The sequence below is a fragment of the Schistocerca gregaria genome, chromosome 2, assembly GCF_023897955.1.
Source record: "Schistocerca gregaria isolate iqSchGreg1 chromosome 2, iqSchGreg1.2, whole genome shotgun sequence".
Taxonomy (NCBI): domain Eukaryota; kingdom Metazoa; phylum Arthropoda; class Insecta; order Orthoptera; family Acrididae; genus Schistocerca; species Schistocerca gregaria.
The window spans coordinates 737,682,894-737,707,539 of NC_064921.1; the positions used below are offsets into that span (position 1 = coordinate 737,682,894).

Below are 24,646 nucleotides of genomic sequence, written 5' to 3' on the forward strand. Positions count from 1 at the left end.
CCTTTTCTGCAGGGTCGAAAGCTCACTGCATTCCTTAGCTGAGGGTGCCTGGCTGTGCCACCTGTAATCTTGGGTCCACCAGTGGTGGGTAAGGATAAGATTCAGTACTTTTTGAAGTGTGAATATCTGTATCCATACTCTAAATGGATAACTCATAAGTTGTGTACATGCCTCTTTATTTGGTGCATTTAGATGAAAAAGTGAAATAGGTATAGATAATCAGAAATGAAAGGAGTGATGTGTAGGAAAAAGTAAGTGTGTATGCTTCTTGCAGTGACAAGTGCGAGTACCCAAATTCAGGTTCGTGGAGAAAGTAACAGCTGTTTGAGATTTTACTCTCTTCATAATTTGTCTTAGCAAATGCCCGTAGTACTCCACACATCTACACTGACTTTCCCTTTCTCCACGTAAGTCTCTCTCTCATCACCTGACAGTGTTGCCCCTTCTTTCTTTTCAGTCTTCATATTATTTGATGTAAATAGTTCTGTGTGTTTGTGTATTGTTCTTACTGTGTGTGTTTTTTTTTTTCCACAACAGTAGATGATGAAGATGATATCGAGAGCAAGAAAAGTACTCTTGCGAAGGCTGATCTGCTAGATGTTGTTTGTGAAGTTCAAGCACCTTTCCAACCGTCATCATCTCCAGTCCATCTTCAGCATAGATATATGGTAAAATTTTTATATCTTCCTTTATAATCACATATTTTGTCGAAGCATTGTGTGTATAAGGTGTTCAACTTTCAGGTATGGAACTCTGTTGGTATTGTTCGTTGCCATGACACAGAAGAAGAAAATTCAATTGATGTGGAGTTCCATGATACATCAGTTCACCATTCAATACACATGCCCAACTTCCTGAAGCACACACTTGCAGCCTTGACTGAAGAAATACTTGTACTAGCTTGTGAAGCTCAGGAAGAATCCAGCAGGTAAGACTGAAGATCAATTAGAGTAGGCAAGAGGAGTTTGATATGGGAGTTAGTAAATATAAGTGTAGTAATCACTTCTCGCATTTTTATGTTTCTTTGTATGTATGTACTAGTTGTATGCCTGTGCTTCACAACGGAAGTTAAAGAAGGGTCTTTGTATACTATCACTTCTTAGTGTTCTGTACCTCAGTCAGTAGGATTACTTTGTCAGTAAATTCTTTTTTGCTAGCCACGAAGTGAAATATGAATAAAACCTATCAAAAGAAGCAAAGCAAGCTCATTAAGTTTTTAATACATGAAACAAAATCAGTAAATATGTATATCCCAGCCAAGTAAATTCAGTGTTTGTATTCTCAAAGATAGATTGTGGTGCTTGATTAGTTAAGGTAAACATCCAAACTACTAAGCTGTGCAGACTCATAAAACTTTAAATTATGGTATTTTTTTCCATGATCTGATTTTGATAAAATAAAGCTTACACGTTGCCCCAAGGGATGTTTAAGTTGTCTGTCGAAACCCCAAAAAAATTTGTGTATTAATTTTAGAGATTAGCATGTTCCAACAGCCAGACACAATGGTTAAGCTTTTTTTGTTTTGGTATAAATGAAATGACTTCATGCATTGGGTTCGAGTTACAGTCTGGGGCACAGTTTCTGTTGTCTCTACATATTCATCGCATTTTTTATGTATATTCTCATTTGTAAGTCCATTTTCTTCTTCACTTAAATCTATAATACAGTGTATTTGTAATAATATTACAGCTACTATTGCTATAAAACTAAGTTTTCATTGACTAGAAGGATTGTTTGAACACTGTGCATAGTCCTATTGGTGACACACTTTTTTAAATCACTAGCTTTTGATGTATATACCACAGAACCAGCACAATATTATATAATGTAATTGGATAGATAAAAAATCTACTCTCCAAGTGGTGGCAGGAGAACACACATATAAAAGAAAAGTTTTTTTACATACGCAAGCTTTCAGAGCCAGTGGCTCCTCCTCCTGGCAGAAGAATTGAAGTGGAAGCAAGAGGGGTGAAGGAAAAGGGCTGGAGAGGTTTAGGAGAAGGGGTAGAGTTCATAAAACTCATCCAGAACCCCAAGTCAGGGTAGACTTCTCATCCCGTCCAGTAAGTCTCCCCTGACCCGGGGTTCTTTGTGACTTCCAAACTGTACCCCTTTTCCTAAACCTCTCTAGTCCTTTTCCTTCGCCCCTCTTCCTTCCCCATTCAACCCTTCTGCCAGAAGAAGGGACCTCTGGCTCCGAAAGCTTTCATATATAAAATCTTTTATATATATATAATAGAGGGAAACATTCCACGTGGGAGAAATATATCTAAAAACAAAGATGATGTGACTTACCAAACAAAAGTGCTGGCAGGTCGATACACACACAAACATACACACAAAATTCAAGTTTTCGCAACCAACGGTTGCTTCGTCAGGAAAGAGGGAAGGAGAGGGAAAGATGAAAGGATGTGGGTTTTAAGGGAGAGGGTAAGGAGTCATTCCAATCCCGGGAGTGGAAAGACTTACCTTAGGGGGGGGGGGAAAAGGATGGGTATACACTCGCTCGCGCGCGCACACACGCACACGCACACGCACACACGCACAAGCAGGCATATTTAAAGGTAAGTCTTTCCGCTCCCGGGATTGGAATGACTCCTTGCCCTCTCCCTTAAAACCCACATTCTTTCGTCTTGCGAAAGCTTGAATTTTGTGTGTATGTTTGTGTTTGTTTGTGTGTATATTGACCTGCCAGCACTTTTGTTTGGTAAGTCACATCATCTTTGTTTTTAGATATATTTTTTCCATGTGGAATGTTTCCCCATATATATATATAATATGGATGGATATGCGTGTGTGTGTGTGTGTGTGTGCGTGCGTGCGTGCGTGCGTGCGTGCGTGCGTGCGCGAGCATATACCTATCCTTTTTCCCCCTAAGGTAAGTCTTTACGCTCCCGGGATTGGAATGACTCCTTACCCTCTCCCTTAAAACCCACATCTTTCCTTTTCCTTCCCTCTTTCCTGACGAAGCAGCCGCCGATTGCGAAAGCTCAAATTCTGTGTGTGTGTTTGTGTTTTATTCATTGTGTATATATATATATATATATATAAAATAGAAAGAAACTTCCACATGGGAAAAATATATAAAAACAAAGATTCCAAGACTTACCAAGCGGGAAAGCGCCGGTAGACAGGCACAATAAAATAACACACAAACACACACACAGAATTTCAAGCTTTCGCAACCAACGGTTGCTTCTTCAGGAAAGAGGGAAGGACAGGGAAAGACGAAAGGATGTGGGTTTTAAGAGAGAGGGTAAGGAGTCATTCCAGTCCTGGGAGCGGAAAGACTTACCTTAGGGGGAAAAAAGGACAGGTGTACACTCGCGCACACACACACACATATCCATCCGCACATACACAGACACTAGCAGACATTTGTAAAGGCAAAGAGTTCGGGCAGAAATGTCAGTCAAGGCGGAAGTACAGAGGAAAAGAAGTTGTTGAAAGACAGGTGAGGTATGAGCCGCTCATGTATGCCTTATGCATGCTTGTGTCCGTATATGTGCGGACGGACACGTGTGCGCGTGCGCGCGAGTGCACACCTGTGCCCTTTTGGGGGAGGGGGTGGGGAGTCGTTCCAGTCCCGGGGGAGGAAGGACTTACCTTGGGGGGAAAAGGGCACAGGTGTGCACTCGCGCGCACGCGCACACGTGTCCGTCCGCACATATACGGACACAAGCATGCATAAGGCATACATGAGCGGCTCATACCTCACCTGTCTTTCAACAACTTCTTTTCCTCTGTACTTCCGCCTTGACTGACATTTCTGCCCGAACTCTTTGCCTTTACAAATGTCTGCTAGTGTCTGTGTATGTGCGGATGGATATGTGTGTGTGTGTGCGAGTGTACACCTGTCCTTTTTTCCCCCTAAGGTAAGTCTTTCCGCTCCCAGGACTGGAATGACTCCTTACCCTCTCTCTTAAAACCCACATCCTTTCGTCTTTCCCTGTCCTTCCCTCTTTCCTGAAGAAGCAACCGTTGGTTGCGAAAGCTTGAAATTCTGTGTGTGTGTTTGTGTGTTATATATATATATATATATATATATATATATATATATAAACTTCCACATGGGAAAAATATATTAAAAACAAAGATTCCAAGACTTACCAAGCGGGAAAGCGCCGGCAGACAGGCACATGAACAAAACACACAAACACACACACAGAATTACTAGCTTTCGCAACCGATGGTTGCTTCTTCAGGAAGGAGAGGGAAAGACGAAAGGATGTGGGTTTTAAGGGAGAGGGTAAGGAGTCATTCCAATCCCGGGAGCGGAAAGACTTCCCTTAGGGGAAAAAAAGGACAGGTGTACACTCGCGCACACACACACATATCCATCCGCACATACACAGACACAAGCAGACATATTGTGTGTGTGTTTGTGTGTTTTGTTCATGTGCCTGTCTGCCGGCACTTTCCCACTTGGTAAGTCTTGGAATCTTTGTTTTTAATATATATATATATATATATATATATATATATATATATATATATATATATATATATATATATATATATATATATATATATATATATATATATATATATACTCTGGCAATCACTTGGTAAGTAAATTTTTTACCTATCCAATTACATTATGTTGTCAGAAATTGATTATTTCTGTTACAATATTATATAAGTAGTACATTTGATGACTTAGACAAAATTGTATAAGTATGTGGATTTCACATTATTCTGGCAAAAGCTTGGTACATTAACAGAGAGAGCCTTCACAAGATACCTTACAATACCATAACGAGAAAGGCGTAAGAATTGATGAAAGGATCAGTGGGAAATATAGTATGTGCACTGCAGTGATCATATAGGTGTTCTGCTCACTAAAGCAGATAATAGGGAAATACTACAGCAAAAGTACTTCTAAAGCTAATCAAGATACCACTTTTCAATGTCAGTGCAAATTAGGTGACAGAATACAGTTGAACTTGAACCCCAGTAATAATGAAGAGCGCAACTACCCCTTTCGTATGGAGGTTGCACTATCTATTCCTCACAATGCACCAGAAACCAGACAAAATGCACTATGACATGTGACATTTGAATATTGTATCAAAGAACTACTTTCTCTTGGTTTTTCACAGAATCTTGTTTGAAGGACAGTACCTTGATCCTTGACTGGGAGCAGTCATGATCTCCTCGTGATGCCTGAATGCTCGAGAGGGATCACACCCTTCAGAGTAGTTACCATAGGGTAGCACAAGCCTCCTGTTTAGGGTAGACACTGGAATAAATTATCAACAACTGCTTAGCATGGACTCTGGAAAAAGAAAACATTTGTCACCTATATATCACCTATATAAGTATCACTCTACACTCTGTCTAATACACCCCACCCAGAAGCAATGCAAGACGCTTTTTTTTTTTTTTTTTTTTTTTTTTTTTTTTAAAGACACCTTGTGAGAGGAATATTTTCTTATATTCAAAGGTATATTGCACTTCAGTGAGATACAATATCATGTGGCAACAGCATGGATGGGACTTTTTGGGTTGCCTTTTCATTATAGTGTGATCTAGACCAACATACCCAGTAGAAGGGATTTGGTCGGGAGAGTGTGGTAACTGTTCTGCAAGTGCCATTAACAGCGTAATTTCCACATTCAGGGACCCTGCCTGATGCTCTCTTCTTGTGGATGATTTTTCAATCTTTTGCTTGTCTTCTAGTCTTGAAACAACTGCTTGGCACTGAACTACAGTACACCCTAATGTTTGTCACTTGGCATTACTAGAGATGAAGGAGTTCTGTTCATGTATGTTTAAAATACAGGGCAGGAGTGGGAATTGAACCCAAACTTCCCATCTAAGAAACTTGAATCGATCCACCAGGCCACTGAAGCGCACATATGCTAAATTCATGATTGTGTTGTAACATATGATGCAGTTAGCTTAGAAATTACGAGGACTGGAGAATGTAGCACCTATTTTTGGTAAAATTTGCATCTATTTGTTGGAAAATTCTCATCTATTTTTGTCAAAATTTGCATCTATTTTCACACAGTCTAATACACACAAATTTAAAGGGCTGTAATGTTACATGAGTGAAGACAAACAAATTGTTAGTTCTTTAAAACTGACTGTTGAAAAAAAATCCTGATGGGGTACTTTCTGACTGGAATATTTGCTTTTGACTTCAAAACACCTTTTTCTTCCAAAATGGCCTTTGCTTTCTTCGTTTGGGTGTATTTAAGGTTTCAAAACTGATTGTTCTTTTGAAAAGCAGCAGCATTTTCCTGCCAGTTACATGCATGTGTCTCCGATATAAGGTGTTTCTGGAGATTATTTGTCTTTTTGTGGCAAATTAGAAGATTAAAAAATCTGCAGGCTACTAATTATGATCTTTTGTGGGCTTTCATAGCCCTACATTACCTGCTTGACAACACTACAGATAGAACTGGCAAGGCACTTTGCGTAAAAATAGAACCGAACGTACGGCAACCTGGTTTTAGCCTTAGGGGGAGAATTTCGGCATTGTCGAAAACCGTTGCAGATTCTGTTTTCCAGTCGCTATAGTGTAAAGGGCAGGCGTATAGGCTATAGTCGCAGAGTACTGTGACCATGAACGGACTAGAATTTTGACATTCACATGAGAAGGAATGGTGCGGAGAAACAAACTTTGCCTCCATTTTCACTGGGCAGCAACCTACAGGGATTGCCGATCTCTACTGGTGTTGTAAGGGTCATAATCGAAAGCTGTAATGGACCAGGATTAGTCACTTCACTTATGTCAAAAGAAGAAAACAACGAGCAACACACAACACAAAGCATTCGGGGAAAGTTACCACGCAATTGCTTGTTGAAGTGAAGTGAGCAGAGTATTGTTAACAACATAGAAAAGGCCCGACCTCTAGCAATGTTCAATGTATCTAGTTTCCACATAATTTGCTATGTTAAAACTGTCTGCATTATACATCTTTTGAGCTTTAGGTAATAAACGTACTTACGTGTTTCTTTTTTGTAAAATGCTAGGTCTCCTGACTGAGTACATGATGTGTACCTTAAACATATCATTCAAACATCCACGATTGGCATGGCGCCAGATCATTGAGCGCATTAATACATCGTTTTGAGTTCATACACTTTATTTTGTAAGTAGGTTCTTGCACACATTATCTTTTCAAAGTGATGATGTACAACGCCAGTAACCACTTACATTTTCGATAAGTTGTGCAGAAAATAAAATTATTTCAAACTATCTCTGATAAATAGTTCACCTGGATAAAATTCACTATGAAACAGCATCTATTAAATAATTTCACATTTTGAGGCAGAATTCGCATCTATTTCACATTTATCAGAAGATGCGAATTTTTCTGGCCCCTCAAATCAGGCACTGTGGAAAAAATTCGATTCTCCTTAACTGGTTTATCATCAACAGGCTTCTGACATGGAAATTGTGCTAGTCTCATGTCAGCAGGATGCAAAAATGCTTTTAGACGTGATAGTCTCGATTCGAAGCTATTTTGAAATTTTCATTATTTCAAGAAATATTTTAGATTGAGAAGTAACATAGCAGATATGAAGTTACCAAATACTTTTATTATTACTGTTATTATCACTATTAACTTCTTTGTCCTGCTGCTGATAAATGTGTGCTTGAAGGAAGAATTTAATACTTCTTTGTCACTTTTTAGAAGCAGTTGCTCAAAAACATGTAAATATTTATCTCACAGTAAATGGTTGCAGTGTTCTGTGGCAACTGAACTGTAACAAGTAGTTATTCAGTTCTTTCCATACCTATGGAATACTTTTCAAGTTAATATCAGACATCTCCAATTATTCATAGGTTACATTAAAACTTAACTGACGAAGACCTTACTTTGTAACAGAAAGGTACATTACTTCATTTACTTCGCGTACCAACAAAACTTGTAAAATGCTAAAACTGGTGATAAATGCTGCTTTCAAAGCCAGAGGTTGTTAATGTCTTCCAGCAATTTCATGATCATTTCCTCCGGATTACTTGCTTGCTGTTACCCCAAAGAAAAGAGAGAGAGAGAGAGAGAGAGAGAGAGAGAGAGAGAGAGAGAGAGAGAGGGGGGGGGGGGGGGGTCAGAAGATCAACTATTTTATGTCACAGTAAACCCATTCTACATGTTCCAAGTTCACATTTTTGTGGAACTACTCTAACTGTAGTATCCACTTCAACAATACAGAAAGATATTTCGATGTTGCAGAACTTCTGTCTGACTCATAGGCTCATGCTTAGTCACCAACCAGAAATTCTAACTGTAAAACGCTAGTTTCAGTAAACTGATATAACAAAGACTGTTTACCAATACTCTTTCTCACTGGAAAATAAGTAGTTGATTTACTGGGCTCTATATCTATACTGCAACAACAATTTCTTGAGCAAGCAACACATACAAATTGCAGAATTTAATAGTGCTGTGGCTTCCAGTTCTGTATATTCCTGACCTAAACTGGCTCTGCTCATTTCAGGCCCCAGATACTCAACACCATGCTGACACCAGCACTGTACTTGTACTGCCAATTTCGTTGTTTGACCTCCCAACATAAGAGGTTTCATTTTGTTTCTCCATTCCTTCAGGGAGATTTGTTTTGTGGTCAGTAAGTTTTTCCATTCTAAGCAGCGAAATGCAGCAAGATGATGCAAGTAATTGCTTCAAAAACTGCTATTTAGTGCTGTTAAGATGATTTCTTTTATTTTTGTTATTGGCGAATGTATTTAATTTAGTCTTAAACATCATAAGCAGCAATGTCCACAAATTCACCGGATAAGAAACGCTGATTGTCTAGGTAGGAAAAGACTTAAAAAGAAAGTGTTCACAGTCCTGGCCAGTTCAATCTTTTCATCCGACAGCTCTGCATTATAGTTTGCTTAAGAGGTTGTAACGATATTATATTTTCAAATGGTACTTAATTTAATTGAGCTTGGCCTGAGGTTCATTGATGATTGATGAGAACATCACGAAAGTTTCGAGCTTCACAAAATTATTTATTGACATTAGTTGACAACCGAACTTGACCTCTTTGACCGACTTCACTGACTGCAGCCTCACTGCGTCGCTTTATATACAAGTGTAACAATTGTTGTCATTGTTAATTTATTACAAAATGTAACTTACAATTAAAATCAATTTCATCTAAACCAACTGCTGTTACATTTGTACAGCTCATAACATATAATGTAAAATAATATAATATTTTTATCATCATCTTTGGTTTTATGTGTGACAATTACTTCACAATAGGATTTCAACAACTATTTTGATTTTACTTTAATTTTGTAATTTGTGGTTGTACGAATTTCATTGCTAACATTAGTTCGAAGTATACACATCATGCTTCGTCAGATTGCATAAATTACACACACACTTGTCTTATATGCTGGAGTTTTGTAAATTTGGACAGTGTAACTAACAAGAGGTATTTATCTGCGTAATTTACAAGCGTCTTTAATTGCAATAAACTGTTAAAAATGAATAACGTATGAAATTACATCACTGGATAATAATTGTTATTTTCATTTGAATCAGAATGACATTTTTTGTGTTAACTAATGTGCCAGTTGCATTTATGGTAATTAGAGGCATTAGTTATTTATGCCAACATTTCCACAGCCTCTTAATATTTCTTGATAAATATTTATTATTTCAGTTTCTCGATTTGATATATAATTTGGCGTATGTACATAATTTTGTTAATGACAACAATCTATTGACAATCATGACAATGTACGTCCTTCCAGAATATTCTATATGTGTTTACAAAGAATAATAGGTTTTTTGGCAAATTGAAATGAATGATACCTATAAAAATACACATAAAGTCCTTAGGAAGCACTGAATTGTACGATAAATACACGCCCCCCCCCCCCCCCTCCCCAAGTCACCCTTACAAGTATTGTATGAACGGCTGCTAACTACATACACATGATCTGGTACTATCAGATCACATATTTTCAATTCATTTGAATTTTCATATTATTAGTGTTAATAGAAAAAATTGATTACCCACCCCCCTTAGCTGTCACTCCAGTCATTGGCTCACATTACACATCTTAAGGAATTGCCAGCTCACTATCATCAGTCCTTTTGCGGTGTCCATCTTGTGTCTGCAACCCCTCTTTTTCTGGAATTCTCTACGCAGCAATAGCACAGTCCACTATTAGTTTTACAGTTTTTAGTTTTTTACTTCCAGGCCAGGTAAGGATCTTGGATACAGTTCTCTAGGTAGGAACAGGGATGAACTCATTACTCAAGGTATTTATGTAGGTTACAATTAAGGGCACGCCGGGTATAAATACATCAAAATTATTCACATATTATCCTTTACTACTAGCATATTTATAAACAAAATCACACAAAGATAAGCATATCTAAACTGTAAAGATTTAACTATATACAGATTAAATTCAATGAACAAAAAAGAAATTATGTAAGTATTCTTTCTAATTAGTATTTCAGTATATTCCACTATACAGTATATTTGACACCCCCCCCCCCCCCCCCCCCTGCCCTCCCATTTAACTCTTTATCATATCAAACATAAACTCACAGACTGTTCCTTATCACACAATCTTGTAATGACATACTTTTCCCAAAATGTCTTTTATCACAGTGCAACTTGTCCACTTAATAACGTGTACATCTTCAACATTGTCCAATTGTACATCTGATTAGAAAATTCATAAAATCATTACGCATGCATGTAATTCTCATAGAACCACCGTTGAACTACTTCATGCTATCCTTTCCCACAAATCAAATACATGCTCTAGAGAGTATAAATACAGTAAACTTCCTTATCTTATGTAGTCCCAGATTCTATACTATCATGAAAATGCTACGTACAGTACACACATATATGGATCCAGAAAATCATCTTTTACTCCTAGAACTATATATTGTCCCACCAATTACCTCCTGAACATCATCACAGGTTCATAAAGCTAATAACATGCATAAGAAAGGTGAACATTGCTTACTAATACAGATTGTCCACAGAGTGTGATGACCAGAAAGTAGTTTCTTAACAATACTTATTATATACATAGTACACACTTTCACCTATTATCATCCTCATCTCTACAAAGCTGTCATAACTTTCTCACTATGTTTTACACTACTCATTTCTCGTGAACTAGTTTAAAATGTCCTTTTCACTTATGTTTCTTTTATAGTAGTAACTATTGTCTGAAATGCCTAAAGAATCTTCCCGGCGGGGTCAGGGATTTTCTCTGCCTCGTGATGGCTGGGTGTTGTGTGCTGTCCTTAGGTTAGTTAGGTTTAAGTAGTTCTAAGTTCTAGGGGACTGATGACCATAGATGTTAAGTCCCATAGTGCTCGGAGCCATTTGAGCCTAAAGAATCATTATTTACACATCTTAAATGTTACAAAATAATCATAAATTATAGGTCAATCACTACTGTAAGAAAGTCAAATTTAGTACGCAGTTTACATTTTCAAATTATTCCTCAAATAATGTCACCCATTATTCATTTTATGTACAGAAAACTAATACTACAGAGAATGGATAGTATTTACTGTCAGAGATAACTTCATTACAGGTTTATAGATGAGTAGAAGATGTAGCATCCAAAAACAGAAGGAAGAAAATAGAATACTACATAGCTCGGAGACCTAGTGTTCGTCACACACGTGACACAAAGATGTCATGTCCTCCTGAGGGCTTTTACATCATCTTATTTTTTCGTGGTGTTTGACACTGGCTTATAGGGTATCAATTCAGTTATGTTACGTGAACCAAGTAACCTTCCAGATTTTGGATACACTAACCTGTAGGCATTTGGGTGTGGAATAGACTTCGTTTTGAATGGGCCAATATAGATGTCAAACAATTTCTTTAATTCATTGCTTATAGCCTTAGATTTTTTCGTGTCTTCACCAGGACCAGATCATCGATTTCAAAATTTGTAGGTTTCAACTTCTTATCATGTCTGTTTTTCCTCAGTGGCCCTTGTTGTTTCATTACTTTCTTGACTATTTCTTCTCTTTCCTGTGGACTCATAACCTTACATGCTGGGCTTTCAATTAATTCATTGATCAGAACCGGTGGTTTCTTATCATACATTATTTCATATGGGCAAAATCCAGTAGACAAATGCTGTAAGCTGTTCAGCATATCTTCAAAGCTGTCTACATACTCTATCCAACTTACATGATTTTTGTTGCAATAAGTTCTAAATAATCTCCCTATTTCTCTCATGTAACATTCAGCGGGATTGCTTGACGGGTGGTAAGCAGATATCAGAATATGGTTTATGTTCTCATCCTTGACAAATGCTTTCCAAAGTTTAGAAGTAAATTGTGCTCCATTATCAGAAAGTATGCTCTTCGGTTGTCCTACCTTTGTGAAATAGTCTCTTCTAATTTTCAAAATGATATTCTTATTTGTTGCTTTAATGGATATAGTTTAATGTTGTTGTTGTGGTCTTCAGTCCTGAGACTGGTTTGATGCAGCTCTCCATGCTACTCTATCCTGTGCAAGCTTCTTCATCTCCCAATACCTAATGCAACCTACATCCTTCTGAATCTGCTTAGTGTATTCATCTCTTGGTCTCCCTCTACCATTTTTACTCTCCACACTGCCCTCCAATACCAAATTGGTGATCCCTTGATGCCTCAGAACATGTCCTACCAACCGATCCCTTCTTCTGGTCAAGTTGTGGCACAAACTTCTCTGCTCCCCAATCGTATTCAATTCTTCCTCATTAATTATGTGATCTACCCATCAAATCTTCAGCATTCTTCTGTAGCACCACATTTCGAAAGTTTCTATTCTCTTCTTGTCCAAACTATTTATCGTCTATGTTTCACTTCCATACATGGCTACACTCCATACAGATACTTTCAGAAAAGACTTCCTGACACTTAAATCTATACTCAATGTTAACAAATTTCTCTTCTTCAGAAACGCTTTCCTTGCCATTGCCAGTCTACATTTTATATCCTCTCTACTTCCACCATCATCAGTTATTTTGCTCCCCAAATAGCAAAACTCATTTACTACTTTAATTGTGTCATTTCCTAATCTAAATCCCTCAGCATCACCCGACTTAATTCGACTACATTCCATTATCCTCGTTTTGCTTTTGTTGATGTTCATCTTATATCCTCGTTTCAAGACACTGTTATTCCATTCAACTGCTCTTCCAAGTCCTTTGCTGTCTCTGACAGAATTACAATGTCATCGGCGAACCTCAACATTTTTATTTCTTCTCCATGGATTTTAATACCTACTCCGAATTTTTCTTTTGTTTCCTTTACTGCTTGCTCAATATACAGATTGAATAACATCGGGGAGAGGCTACAACCCTGTCTTACTCCCTTCCCAACCACTGCTTCTCTTTCATGTCCCTCGACTCTTATTACTGCCATCTCGTTTCTGTACAAATTGTAAATAGCCTTTCGCTCCCTGTATTTTACCCCTGCCACCTTAAGAATTTGAAAGAGTGTATTCCAGTCAACATTGTCAAAAGCTTTCTCTAAGTCTACAAATGCTAGAAACATAGGTTTGTCCTTCCTTAATCTTTCTTCTAAGATAAGTCGTAAGGTCAGTATTGCCTCACGAGTTCCTGTATTTCTACAGAATCCAAACGGATCTACCCTGAAGTCGGCTTCTACCAGTTTTTCCATTCGTCTGTAAAGAATTCATGTTAGTATTTTGCAGCTGTGGCTTATTAAACTGATTGTTCAGTAATTTTCACATCTGTCAGCACCTGTTTCCTTTGGAATTGGAATTATTATATTCTTCTTGAAGTCTGAGGTATTTCGCCTGTCTCCTACATCTTGCTCACCAGATGGTAGAGTTTTGTCAGGACTGGCTCTCTCAAGGCCGTCAGTAGTTCTAATGGAATTTTGTCTACTCCCGGGGCGTTATTTTGACTCAGGTCTTTCAGTGCTCTGTCAAACTCTTCACACAGTATCGTATCTCCCATTTCATCTTCATCTACATCCTCTTCCATTTCCATAATATTGTCCTCAAAAACATTGCCCCTGTATAGACCCTCTATATACTCCTTCCACCTTTCTGCTTTCCCTTCTTTGCTTAGGACGGGTTTTCCATCTGAGCTCTTGATATTTATTCAGGTGGTTCTCTTTTCTACAAAGGTCTCTTTAATTTTCCTATAGGCAATATATATCACACCCCTAGGGATACGTGCTTCTACATCCTTACGTTTGTCTTCTAGCCATTCCTGCTTAGCCATTTTGCACTTTTTGACGGTCTCATTTTTGAGATGTTTGTATTCCTTTTTGCCTGCTTCATTCACTGCATTTTTATATTTTCTCCTTTCATCAATTAAATTCAATATTTCTTCTGTTACCCAAGGATTTCTACTAGCCCTCGTCTTTATACCTACTTAATCCTCTGCTGCCTTCACTATTTCATCCCTCAAAGCTAACCATTTTTCTTCTACTGTATTTCTTTCCCCCATTCCTGTCAATTGTTCCCTTATGCTCTCCCTGAAACTCTGTACAACCACTGGTTCTTTCAGTTTATCCAGGTCCCATCCCCTTAAATTCCCACCTTTTTGCAGTTTCTTCAGTTTTAATCTACAGGCCATAACCAATAGATTGTGGTCAGAGTCCACATCTGCCCCTGGAAATGTCTTACAATTTAAAACCTGGTTCCTAAATCTCTTTCTTACCATTATATAATCTATCTGATAACTTTTAGTATCTCCAGGGTTCTTCCATGTATACAACCTTCTTTCATGGTTCTTAAACCAAGTGTTGATATGATTAAGTTGTGCTCTGTGCAAAATTCTACCAGGCGGCTTCCTCTTTCATTTCTTAGCCCCAATCCATATTCACCTACGACGTTTCCTTCTCTCCCTTTTCCTACACTCGAATTCCAGTCACCCATGACTATTAAATTTTCGTCTCCCTTCACTATCTGAATAATTTCTTTTATTTCATCATACATTTCTTCAATTTCTTTGTCATCTGCAGAGCTAGTTGGCATGTGAATTTTGTAAAAAGATCCACCATGCCAAATATGTAACAAAATCCTCCTTTAGTCTTAGCAATGATCCATAAAAATCAACTGCTACAAGTTGTAGTTGTTATTTTGTCAAGGTGTTTTGCATATATCCTTTGCAGGTTTGATTACTAACTTTTACCCTCTGTCACCTGTCACATGCAGATAATTGCATCCTCACTCTCCTGTCGGTGTTGTAAAAGTGTACATTTTCTTGGATTATTTGGATACATTTCTATTTCCCACAATGTCCGAAACTCTCTTGTACATACTTTATGAATACTTCAATATACTGCTCTGGCCAACACATTCTCAAAGCATCATTGTCTGTGCTGTATCTCCTGAAAAGTATACCCTTGTGCACTTTATAACACTGCTCTACTTTCTTGTATCCTCTCTTACCCAGATAACTTTTAACTAACTTCCAGTTGGAATCATGGTTCTGATATATATGGATGTCATTACAAATTTTTCTGATTTCATTCTCATCTTTCACCCCTTTTAGATGCATAATCCAAAATTCTCCTTAACGCTCATCACTGTTATTTTCACCCTCTCCTCCCATTGGCACTTTTGATAGAGTATCAGCAATTAGACTTTCTTCACCTTTTATATACTTAACTGTATAGTTGAACTGCTGGAGGAATAGTGCCCACCTAGTTATCCTTTTGTGATGCAAAGTACACTCTTGTATATAGATTAAAGCCTTATGGTATGTGTATACTACTACTTGAAGTCGTAATAAGTAATTCTTGGATTTGCTGAAAGCCAAATAGACTGCTAACAATTCTTCTTCGGTGACAGTATATGACTTCTCATGTTTTTATAAAGTTCTTCTGGCAAAAGCTATTGATCTACAGTCTATCCCGCCATCTACAATCTTTTCTTGGAACAAATGAACTCCCAGTCCGTAGTCACTGCTGCGGGTCATAATGCAAAATGGCTTTTTAAGATCAGGTCTGCATAACATTTTCCTGTTGCACATCTGTTTCTTGATGTTGTTGAATGCCTACTAACAATCCTTGTCCCATACCCGAATGGTGTTCTTCTTCACCAAGTTGTTCAAACATGGTAGATTTAAAGCTTGAGTGCTGACACATTTATGGTAGTAGCCACAAATTCCATAGAATGTTTAAAGTTGTTTCTTAGTCTTGGATGCAGGAAATTTTGCAATGGCTTCAGGCTTTTCTTCATCAGGCAAGATTCCTTCTTCTGAGATAATGGTGTGGTCTAAAAAATTGAGTTGTTTAACCACAAATTTGTACTTCTCTAGTTTTAATGACATACCTCCCTGTCTCAATCTATAACACACTTCACACAACAAATGTATATGTTCTTCCCAACTCTTTCTGTTCCAAGTATATCATCAACATAAAGGACTAGTTTGCTTAACAATTCTTTTCCTAGAACAAAATCGAAATTCATGGATAAATTCTGCAACTGATACATTAAGACCAAATGGTACAACACAATACCAATAGCAACTTCCTCCATACAAAAATGAGGTGTATTTCCTAGACGGAATTTCCTATCGTACCTGACGGAAACCTGCTGTTAAGTCTAAACTAGACATGTACTTCATATCTCCAAATTATGTAATAACTCATCTATGTTCTCAGGGTGTTCAGTTTCCCTCAAAATGTGTTTGTTTAAATGTCTCGAATCGAACACAAGCCTTATTCCACCGTCAAGTTTGTAAACTACCACCAATGGGTTATTGTATGCACTATTGCACCTTTCAATTAGTTCCCACTCTTCCATCTTTTGTAGTTCTTTCTCCACAGCTTTTCATTTTGAGATGGATACTCCATATGGTTTGATAAAAAAATGGTTCATGAGGTTTTAGATTAAGTTTACATTCATAGTTATTCACTTTCCGATGTTTCTCACTAAGCACATCTTCGTACTCCCACAACAAACTTCTTAATTGATCTGTCTGTTCTTTATCTAGACTCCCATCTTCCTTTAGTTTGGTGGCCACTAATTCAGCATACATGCCTGCACTGAATTCTTCTTCATTGTCTTCCTCGTTAAAGTCAATCTTTTGATTTTAACAAATCACTGCTCTAATTTGAAAATTGTTCTCCAGGCAGTTTTGGATGATTAGTTCAGTCACAAGTGTTAATCTGTCTTTGGGTTGGTAAGCTTTAACTTTTTGTTATCCCAGTCAAAATCTGCATTTACTCCTTGTATCCAATTCATTCCAAACAAAATATTTTCATTGAGGTCAGGGACTACAAAACATCCTTGGTTATACAGTACATCATTAATGGTGAAAGATATTAAGGCTTGCCTGTTTACAATTTTGCTGTACCTACCAATTGCTCCCTTAATTTTTATTCCAATAACAGGATATTCTTCAAAATCAGCACTATGTCTTATCTGGTTTCCAAATTTTTCAGAAATGACACAAACAGGACTACCCCTGTCTAAGAGGCAAACTCCCTCATAATTTGCAACCTTTATACATATATACGGACAACCTAAAACTTTTTCCTTCCTGCTTTTCTCATCTTCATGCAACAAATCATCCTCAATCTCTCTAAAGTCCAAGTTGTTTATACCATTTTTGTCTGCATATTTTACTTAGATCTACATCAGAGGATTGCTTGATGTCATGTCCCTCTTTTACACACTGTCTACTTTTCCCGGAACTGATCTCACTGTAAGCCTGCTGATTGGTTCTACCTTCCCAGTTGGAATGTAATTCTTCACAAATAATCTTGATGACCCTTTTTACTCTGTCACTCTCACTATAACCCTTGTAAGTACCCCATAAAGTTTCTACCATCACATCTAAATCATGATGACTGTCCACATATTCCTTATCTGCTGATACCTTCCCAGTTACCATTGGCACAACTTGGTTCTCATATTCTTCACAAATACTACTGACATCATCTTCTTCACCATTAATTAAATCTTCTTTAACCTCCATATACACCATGCCATCTAATTCTTCCTCCGGTTCATCATTACTACTGACACTTTCACTATCAACATTGCTACACATGCTGTCACTCCAATACTAGACACTTCTACGACATCTTTACAGTGATCATCAGAATTGTTGATAAGTTTCCCAGTAACAAGTATCATCACTTAAGTGCTTAACAGGGGTAGATTCTTCCTCCATTAATTTACCTAATCCATACTCATCAAGATTACTACCAGAACCAACATTTTCTTTACAAACTTCTTCACCACACTGATTATATAGATTTGAGAGTTTCCTCCTCTAATGGAACCTTTTCAACATTCTTAGAGATACTAATACTTCTATCCTCAAAACTTTCATTCATACTTTTCCAGAAGTTACTGTCAGACTGTAATTTGCTAATCCGACGTGCTTTTCTTACATTAGTTCTGTCATTTCCACTCCAATATCTTCGATTACTCTGTCTTAGCGTATCTATTTTCAGTGTCTCTAGGCCGGTGGTGTCTAGCCTGATTGTGGTACTTATTTCTCGCCCCAAACTGACAGGCTCCCAATTAGGCGTCCGTCAGTTTAAATTGCCTTGTCTTGATTGGTGATTGTCTAATTGTCTGTTACTATTCTCCCAAGGTCTCTCTCCCTGTTGTCATGTCCTCTGTTTCCATTCCCATTACTATGGTTGGTCCGTCTAATATTACTTGTATTTACCTCTCATTTCTCTCAAAGGCTCTATCTAGCTTATCTACATATCCCAAGAACTGATCCACAGAGTCGTCTGGTCCATAAATCAACTCCACACTGTACTCTTTATGGTTATCTCCTTTTTAAGGCATCTATTTGTATTAATTCATCAAAAGGTTTGTCTAACTTGACTGATTTCCTCAATTTGTTTTCACAAAAACACTTTAAGCTATCATCATTTTCCCTATACATTCGACCATTCAAGAACTCACATTTAATCCTAACTTGCTCAGATTCTGACCCAAATTTATTTAAAAACTTTCTCTCAAATTCATTATGTGACATGGTAGAATCAACATTCTGATTGGCCCATGAGATTGCATCTCCACCCAAAAATTGATTAACAAATTTAATTTTAACATTGTCTGTCATGCCATTACTAAAATTATCCTGACAATGCTGTAGAAAATCAACAGCATGAAATTTCCCATCTCCTGCTAATTTGCTAATTTTAAAGGTATGCCACCCCACCCACAATTAATATTGCTAACAAAGCTACACCCTCTTGTAATTCTACAACTTTATTACTTAGATCTACAACATTATTTTTACTCAAATCTATTTTTTCATAACACTTCAGTTCTACATTGCTTATTTGATTGGTAATGTCTGTAAGTTTTAACTCAGAGTTATTTTTGTAAGCTTCTACTTTTTCTTTTAAAATTCTCCTAGTCTGAATAACCTCTACTTTAAGTTTAGAATTTTCTGCTTCTACATGTTTATCTAGTTTTTCGAATCTCTCCTCGTTTTTGGACAATTCTTGTGTGAAATTAGTTTCAGATACATCTACCCGTTCTTCTACTGCTCCTACACAAGTATTGAGTTCACCCTGTCCTGTCTCAACAGTAATTTTTAGTGCTGCCAATCCCTCCTGGATTTCCCTTATCTGATTAATATTTTCAGTAACAGTATTCTTTAATTCTGCCATTGCGATCCTCCTGCAGCAGGTAATGATTTTTTTTCTTCTTTTGATCTTTCCGTAAACAGTCACCACAAATAATCCTCTGGGCAAAAGTTGTCTTGCATTCACATTTTTTATATAGCCTGAAACACTCACTCATTAAACACAGTTCCAATTTCAAACATCAGTCCCAGCACAACTCCACCACCTGTAACAATCGCATATTTTTGAAAGTTACTTAATTTAACTTAACTTGGCCTGACGTTCATTGATGATTAATGAGAACATTACGAAAGCTTCAAGCTTCACAAAATTATTTATTTACATTGGTTGACAACTGAACTGCACAGACTCCTGAGGAAAACAAAACACACTGTGTGACTGACCTGACCTCTTTGAATGACTTCACTGAATGACCTCCTTGCAGCCTTGCTGCATCACTTTGTACACTCCTGGCCATTAAAATTGCTACACCAAGAAAAAATGCAGATGACAAACGGGTATTCATTGGACAAATATATTATACTAGAACTGACATGTGATCACATTTTCTCGCAATTTGGGTGCAGAGATCTTGATAAATCAGTACCCAGAACAACCACCTCTGGCTGTAATAACGGCCTTGATGCGCTTGGGCCTTGAGTCAAACAGAGCTTGGATGGCGTGTACAGGTACAGCTGCCCATGTAGCTTCAACACGATACCACAGTTCATCAAGAGTAGTGACTGGTGTATTGTGACGAGCCAGTTGCTCGGCCACCATTGACCAGACATTTTCAATTGGTGAGAGATCTGGAGAATGTGCTGGCCAGAGTAGCAGTTGAACATTTTCAGTATCCAGAAAGGCCCGTACAGGACCTGCAACTTGCGGTCGTGCATTATCCTGATGAAACGTAGGATTTCGCAGGGATCGAAAGAAGGGTAGAACCACGGGTCATAACACATCTGAAATGTAACGTCCACTGTTCAAAGTGCCGTCAATGCGAACAAGAGTGACCGAGACGTGTAACCAATGGCACGCCATACCATCACACCGGGTGATACGCCAGTATGGCGATGACGAATACACGCTTCCAATGTGCGTTCACCACAATGTCGCCAAACACAGATGCGACCATCATGATGCTGTAAACAGAACCTGGATTCATCCGAAAAAATGACGTTTTGCCATTCGTGCACCCAGGTTCATCGTTGAGTACACCATCGCAGGTGCTCCTGTCTGTGATGCAGCATCAAGGGTAACCGCAGCCATGGTCTCTGAACTGATAGTCCATGCTGCTGCAAACGTCGTCGAACTGTTCGTGCAGATTGTTGTTGTCTTGCAAACGTCCCCATCTGTTGACTCAGGGATCGAGACGTGGCTGCACGATCTGTTACAGCCATGCGGATAAGATGCCTGTCATCTCGACTGCTAGTGATACGAGGCCATTGGGATCCAGCACAGTGTTCCGTATTACCCTCCTGAACCCACAGATTCCATATTCTGCTAACAGTCATTGGATCTTGACCAATGCGAGCAGCAGTGTCGTGATACGATAAACTGCAATTGCGATAGGCTACAATCCGACCTTTATCAAAGTCTGAAACATGATGGCACGCATTTGTCCTCCTTACATAAGGCATCACAACAACGTTTCACCAGGCAACGCTGGTCAACTGCTGTTTGTGTATGAGAAATCGGTTGGAAACGGTCCTTATGTCAGCACGTTGTACGTGTCGCCACCAGTGCCAACCTTGTGTGAATGCTCTGAAAAGCTGATCATTTGCATATCACATCATCTTCTTCCTGTTGGTTAAATTTCGCGTCTGTAGCAGACACATAAACAAGACTGACAACAGTTTTACAGTCTGGAATGCACAAAAGGAAGGAGGAGATGGGGAGGGAAAGGGAGGGTATGCGGGGAATGCTGGCTGACAGCAGGAAGGGACTGGCAGCAGGTGTGCAATATCAGAAGCAGCCACGGTGAGATCCTTGTGGCCACAAGCTGGAGGAGTTGTGCTCAGTGTATTATGATGTGGACGAGTGTATCGGGAGGCAGAGATAGAAGAGAGGAAGAGGGAGACAGCATCGAAAAGGGTTTCAGATGTACAGTGTGTGAATTTAGGGTCTTGGGGCAGTGGTGGAAGTGGATGTGGGACAGGAACTAGCGTAGATTGATGCCAGGAAGGTTACGGGGTCAAGGGATGTGTTGCAAGAACCACTCCCATCTACTTAATTAAAAGTAGCTGATATTGGTGGCAAGGATCTATATTCTATGGCTTATAATGCAGCCATTGAAATTTATCATGTTGTGCTCAGCAGCATATTCTGCCACTTGCCCAACTCTCCTCTTGGCCACAGTTTAGAAGTTATCGTTTATTTGGGTGGGCAAGATTAGATTAGATTAGATTAATACTTGTTCCATAGATCATGAATACGACACTTCATAATGATGTGGAACGTGTCAGGTTAATGAAAGATGTCTGTACAAGATATTACATTACACAAAATATTGCATGACACTAATGCTTAAGTTAGTTTTTTTCCCTCCCTTAATTTATATCTAAAAATTCAGCCAATGAGTAGGAGGAGTTGTCATCTAGAAATTCTCTTAATTTATTTTTAAATGTTGGTTGACTATCTGTCAGGCTTTTGATGCTGTTTGGTAGGTGACCAAAGACTTTCGTGGCAGCATAATTTACCCCCTTCTGTGCCAAAGTCAGATTTAACCCTGCATAGTGAAGATCATCCTTTCTCCTGGTGTTATAGCTATGCACACTGCTATTACTTTTGAACTGGGCTGGATTATTAACAACAAATTTCATAAGTGAATATATATACTGTGAGGATCCCTAGATCCTTAAATAGATGTCTGCAAGATGACCGTGGGTGGGCTCCAGCAATTATTCTGATTACAAGTTTTTGAGCAATGAATACTTTTCTACTCAACAATGAATTACCCCAGAATATGATACCATACGAAAGCAGTGAATGAAAGTAGGCATAGTAAGCTAATTTACTGAGATTCTTATCACCAAAATTTGCAATAACCCTAATAGCATACGTAGCCGAACTCAGTGGTTGGTGATCAGGCCTACATAAAATGCCAAACAGAAAGATATGGCTGAACAGACACATCTGCTTTCACAGGAGGCCCTGACTTGGATAAGATTAGCCTGTAATAGAACTTGAGTAGGTTATGGCTTTGTCAGGCTTTTGCAAAGGAACAATTGTATCTTTCAGTTGAAGTTGTTCAAGGAATGCAAAATCTGGGTGGGCAGGCGTGGAATTGAAACCTGTTCATCTCAAAGTTCAGTACCTCAACAATTGCACTCCCTCACGTGGTGCTATAGAACCTAGCAGTCATATAGTATGCTGTACCATTTTGTAGTAATCACTTAGTGCCGGTATAATTGATTGGACATATATATCATGAAATTTGGGATGCAGAATATAAAACAATGAGAATTAAAAACTTGTGAGCTCATGTTATTCTGACACACACACACACACACACACACACACACTAGTGAAAAAGATAGTTGCTCACCATATAGCAGACATGCTGAGTCGCAGATAGGCACAACAAAAAGATTGTCACAAAATAAGCTTTCAGCCAACATGGTCTTTGTCAAAAATAGCACTACTCACAAACGCAACTCGCACACACATGATCATAGTCTCCGGCAGCTGAAGCCAGACTACGAGCAGCAGGAGCAGTAGTGCATGATGGGAGGGGCAACTTGTTGGGGGTAAGGAGGAGGCTGGGGTAAGGAGGGGTAGGGATAGCAGTATATGGGTGGGGATGGTGAAGTGTTGCTGGGGAGCATACGGTGATGAGGTGGAGAGAGTGTAAGGGAGCTAGCTGCAATCAGGAGGTTAGATAGAGGGCGGGCGAGAGGGAGGGGGTAGCAGGAAAGGCCAGAAGTAAAAAGAATGGGTGTGTTGGTGAAGTAGAGGGCTGTGTTGTGCTGGAATGGGAACAGGGAAGGGGCTAGATGGGTGAGGACAATGACTAACTAAGGTTGAGGCGAAGAAGGTTATGGGAACACAGTACATATTGCAGGGAGAGATCCCACCTGTGCAATTCAGAAAAGCTGGTGTTGATGGGAAGGATCCATATGGCACAGGCTGTGAAGCAGTCATTGAAATGAAGGATGTTATGTTGGGTGCTTAGCAACAGGGTGGTCCAGTTATTTCTTGGCCACAGTTTGTTGTTGGCCAGACAGCTTGTTGGTTATCATGTCTACACAGAATGCAGCACAGTGGTTACAGCTTAGCTTGTAGATCACATTACTGGTTTCACAGGTAGACTTGCCTTTGATGGAATAAGTGATGTTTTGACCGGACTGGAGTAGCTGGGAGGATTGTTGGTACAGGTCTTGCCTCTAGCTCTTTTATAGGGTTATGAGCTATGAGCGTAAGGAGTTGGGGGCAGGGGTTGTGTAGGGATGCCAAAGTATAATGTGTAGGTTCGGTGGACAGCTGAATATCACCATGGGAGGGGTGGGAAGGATAGTGGGCAGGACATTTCTCATTTCAGGACATGATGAGAGGTAATCTAAACCCTGGCTGAAAGTGTAATTCTGTTGCTCCAGTCCTGGGTGGTACTGAGTTAAGAGGGGAATGTGGCTGAGTGGCGAGACTTTGGGAGGTGGTGGTGACTGGGAAAATAAGGCACCTCATCCCTGCACGCTCCCCAGCAGCACATCACAATCCCCCCCCCCCCCCCACCTCACCCCACCCCACCCCCAACCCCACCTCACCCCAGTATCATAAAATTTTTGAAACTTTAGCTTAGTGGAAAATTGACATCAGTTTTCTGCTTGTTCATCAGTCTCCTCCTGATTTGTTTTGAGTAATACACTCCTGGAAATGGAAAAAAGAACACATTGACACTGGTGTGTCAGACCCACCATACTTGCTCCGGACACTGCGAGAGGGCTGTACAAGCAATGATCACACGCACGGCACAGCGGACACACCAGGAACCGCGGTGTTGGCCGTCGAATGGCGCTAGCTGCGCAGCATTTGTGCACCGCCGCCGTCAGTGTCAGCCAGTTTGCCGTGGCATACGGAGCTCCATCGCAGTCTTTAACACTGGTAGC

The 24,646-nt window shown here is 39.1% G+C and overlaps 1 protein-coding gene across 4 annotated transcripts in view; it reads left to right on the plus strand.

Annotated features, from left to right (window-relative positions):
- LOC126334894 (WD repeat and HMG-box DNA-binding protein 1-like) overlaps positions 1-24,646 on the plus strand; it is a 207,963-nt gene that overhangs the window by 66,383 nt on the left and 116,934 nt on the right. For 3 of the 4 annotated variants that reach the window (XM_049997594.1, XM_049997595.1, XM_049997596.1), the window contains exons 8-9: positions 538-668; positions 744-928. In XM_049997594.1, coding sequence (XP_049853551.1) covers positions 538-668; positions 744-928 — 316 coding nt within the window. The remainder of the gene's footprint in view (positions 1-537; positions 669-743; positions 929-24,646) is intronic. The other variant, XM_049997598.1, reaches the window with a different exon arrangement.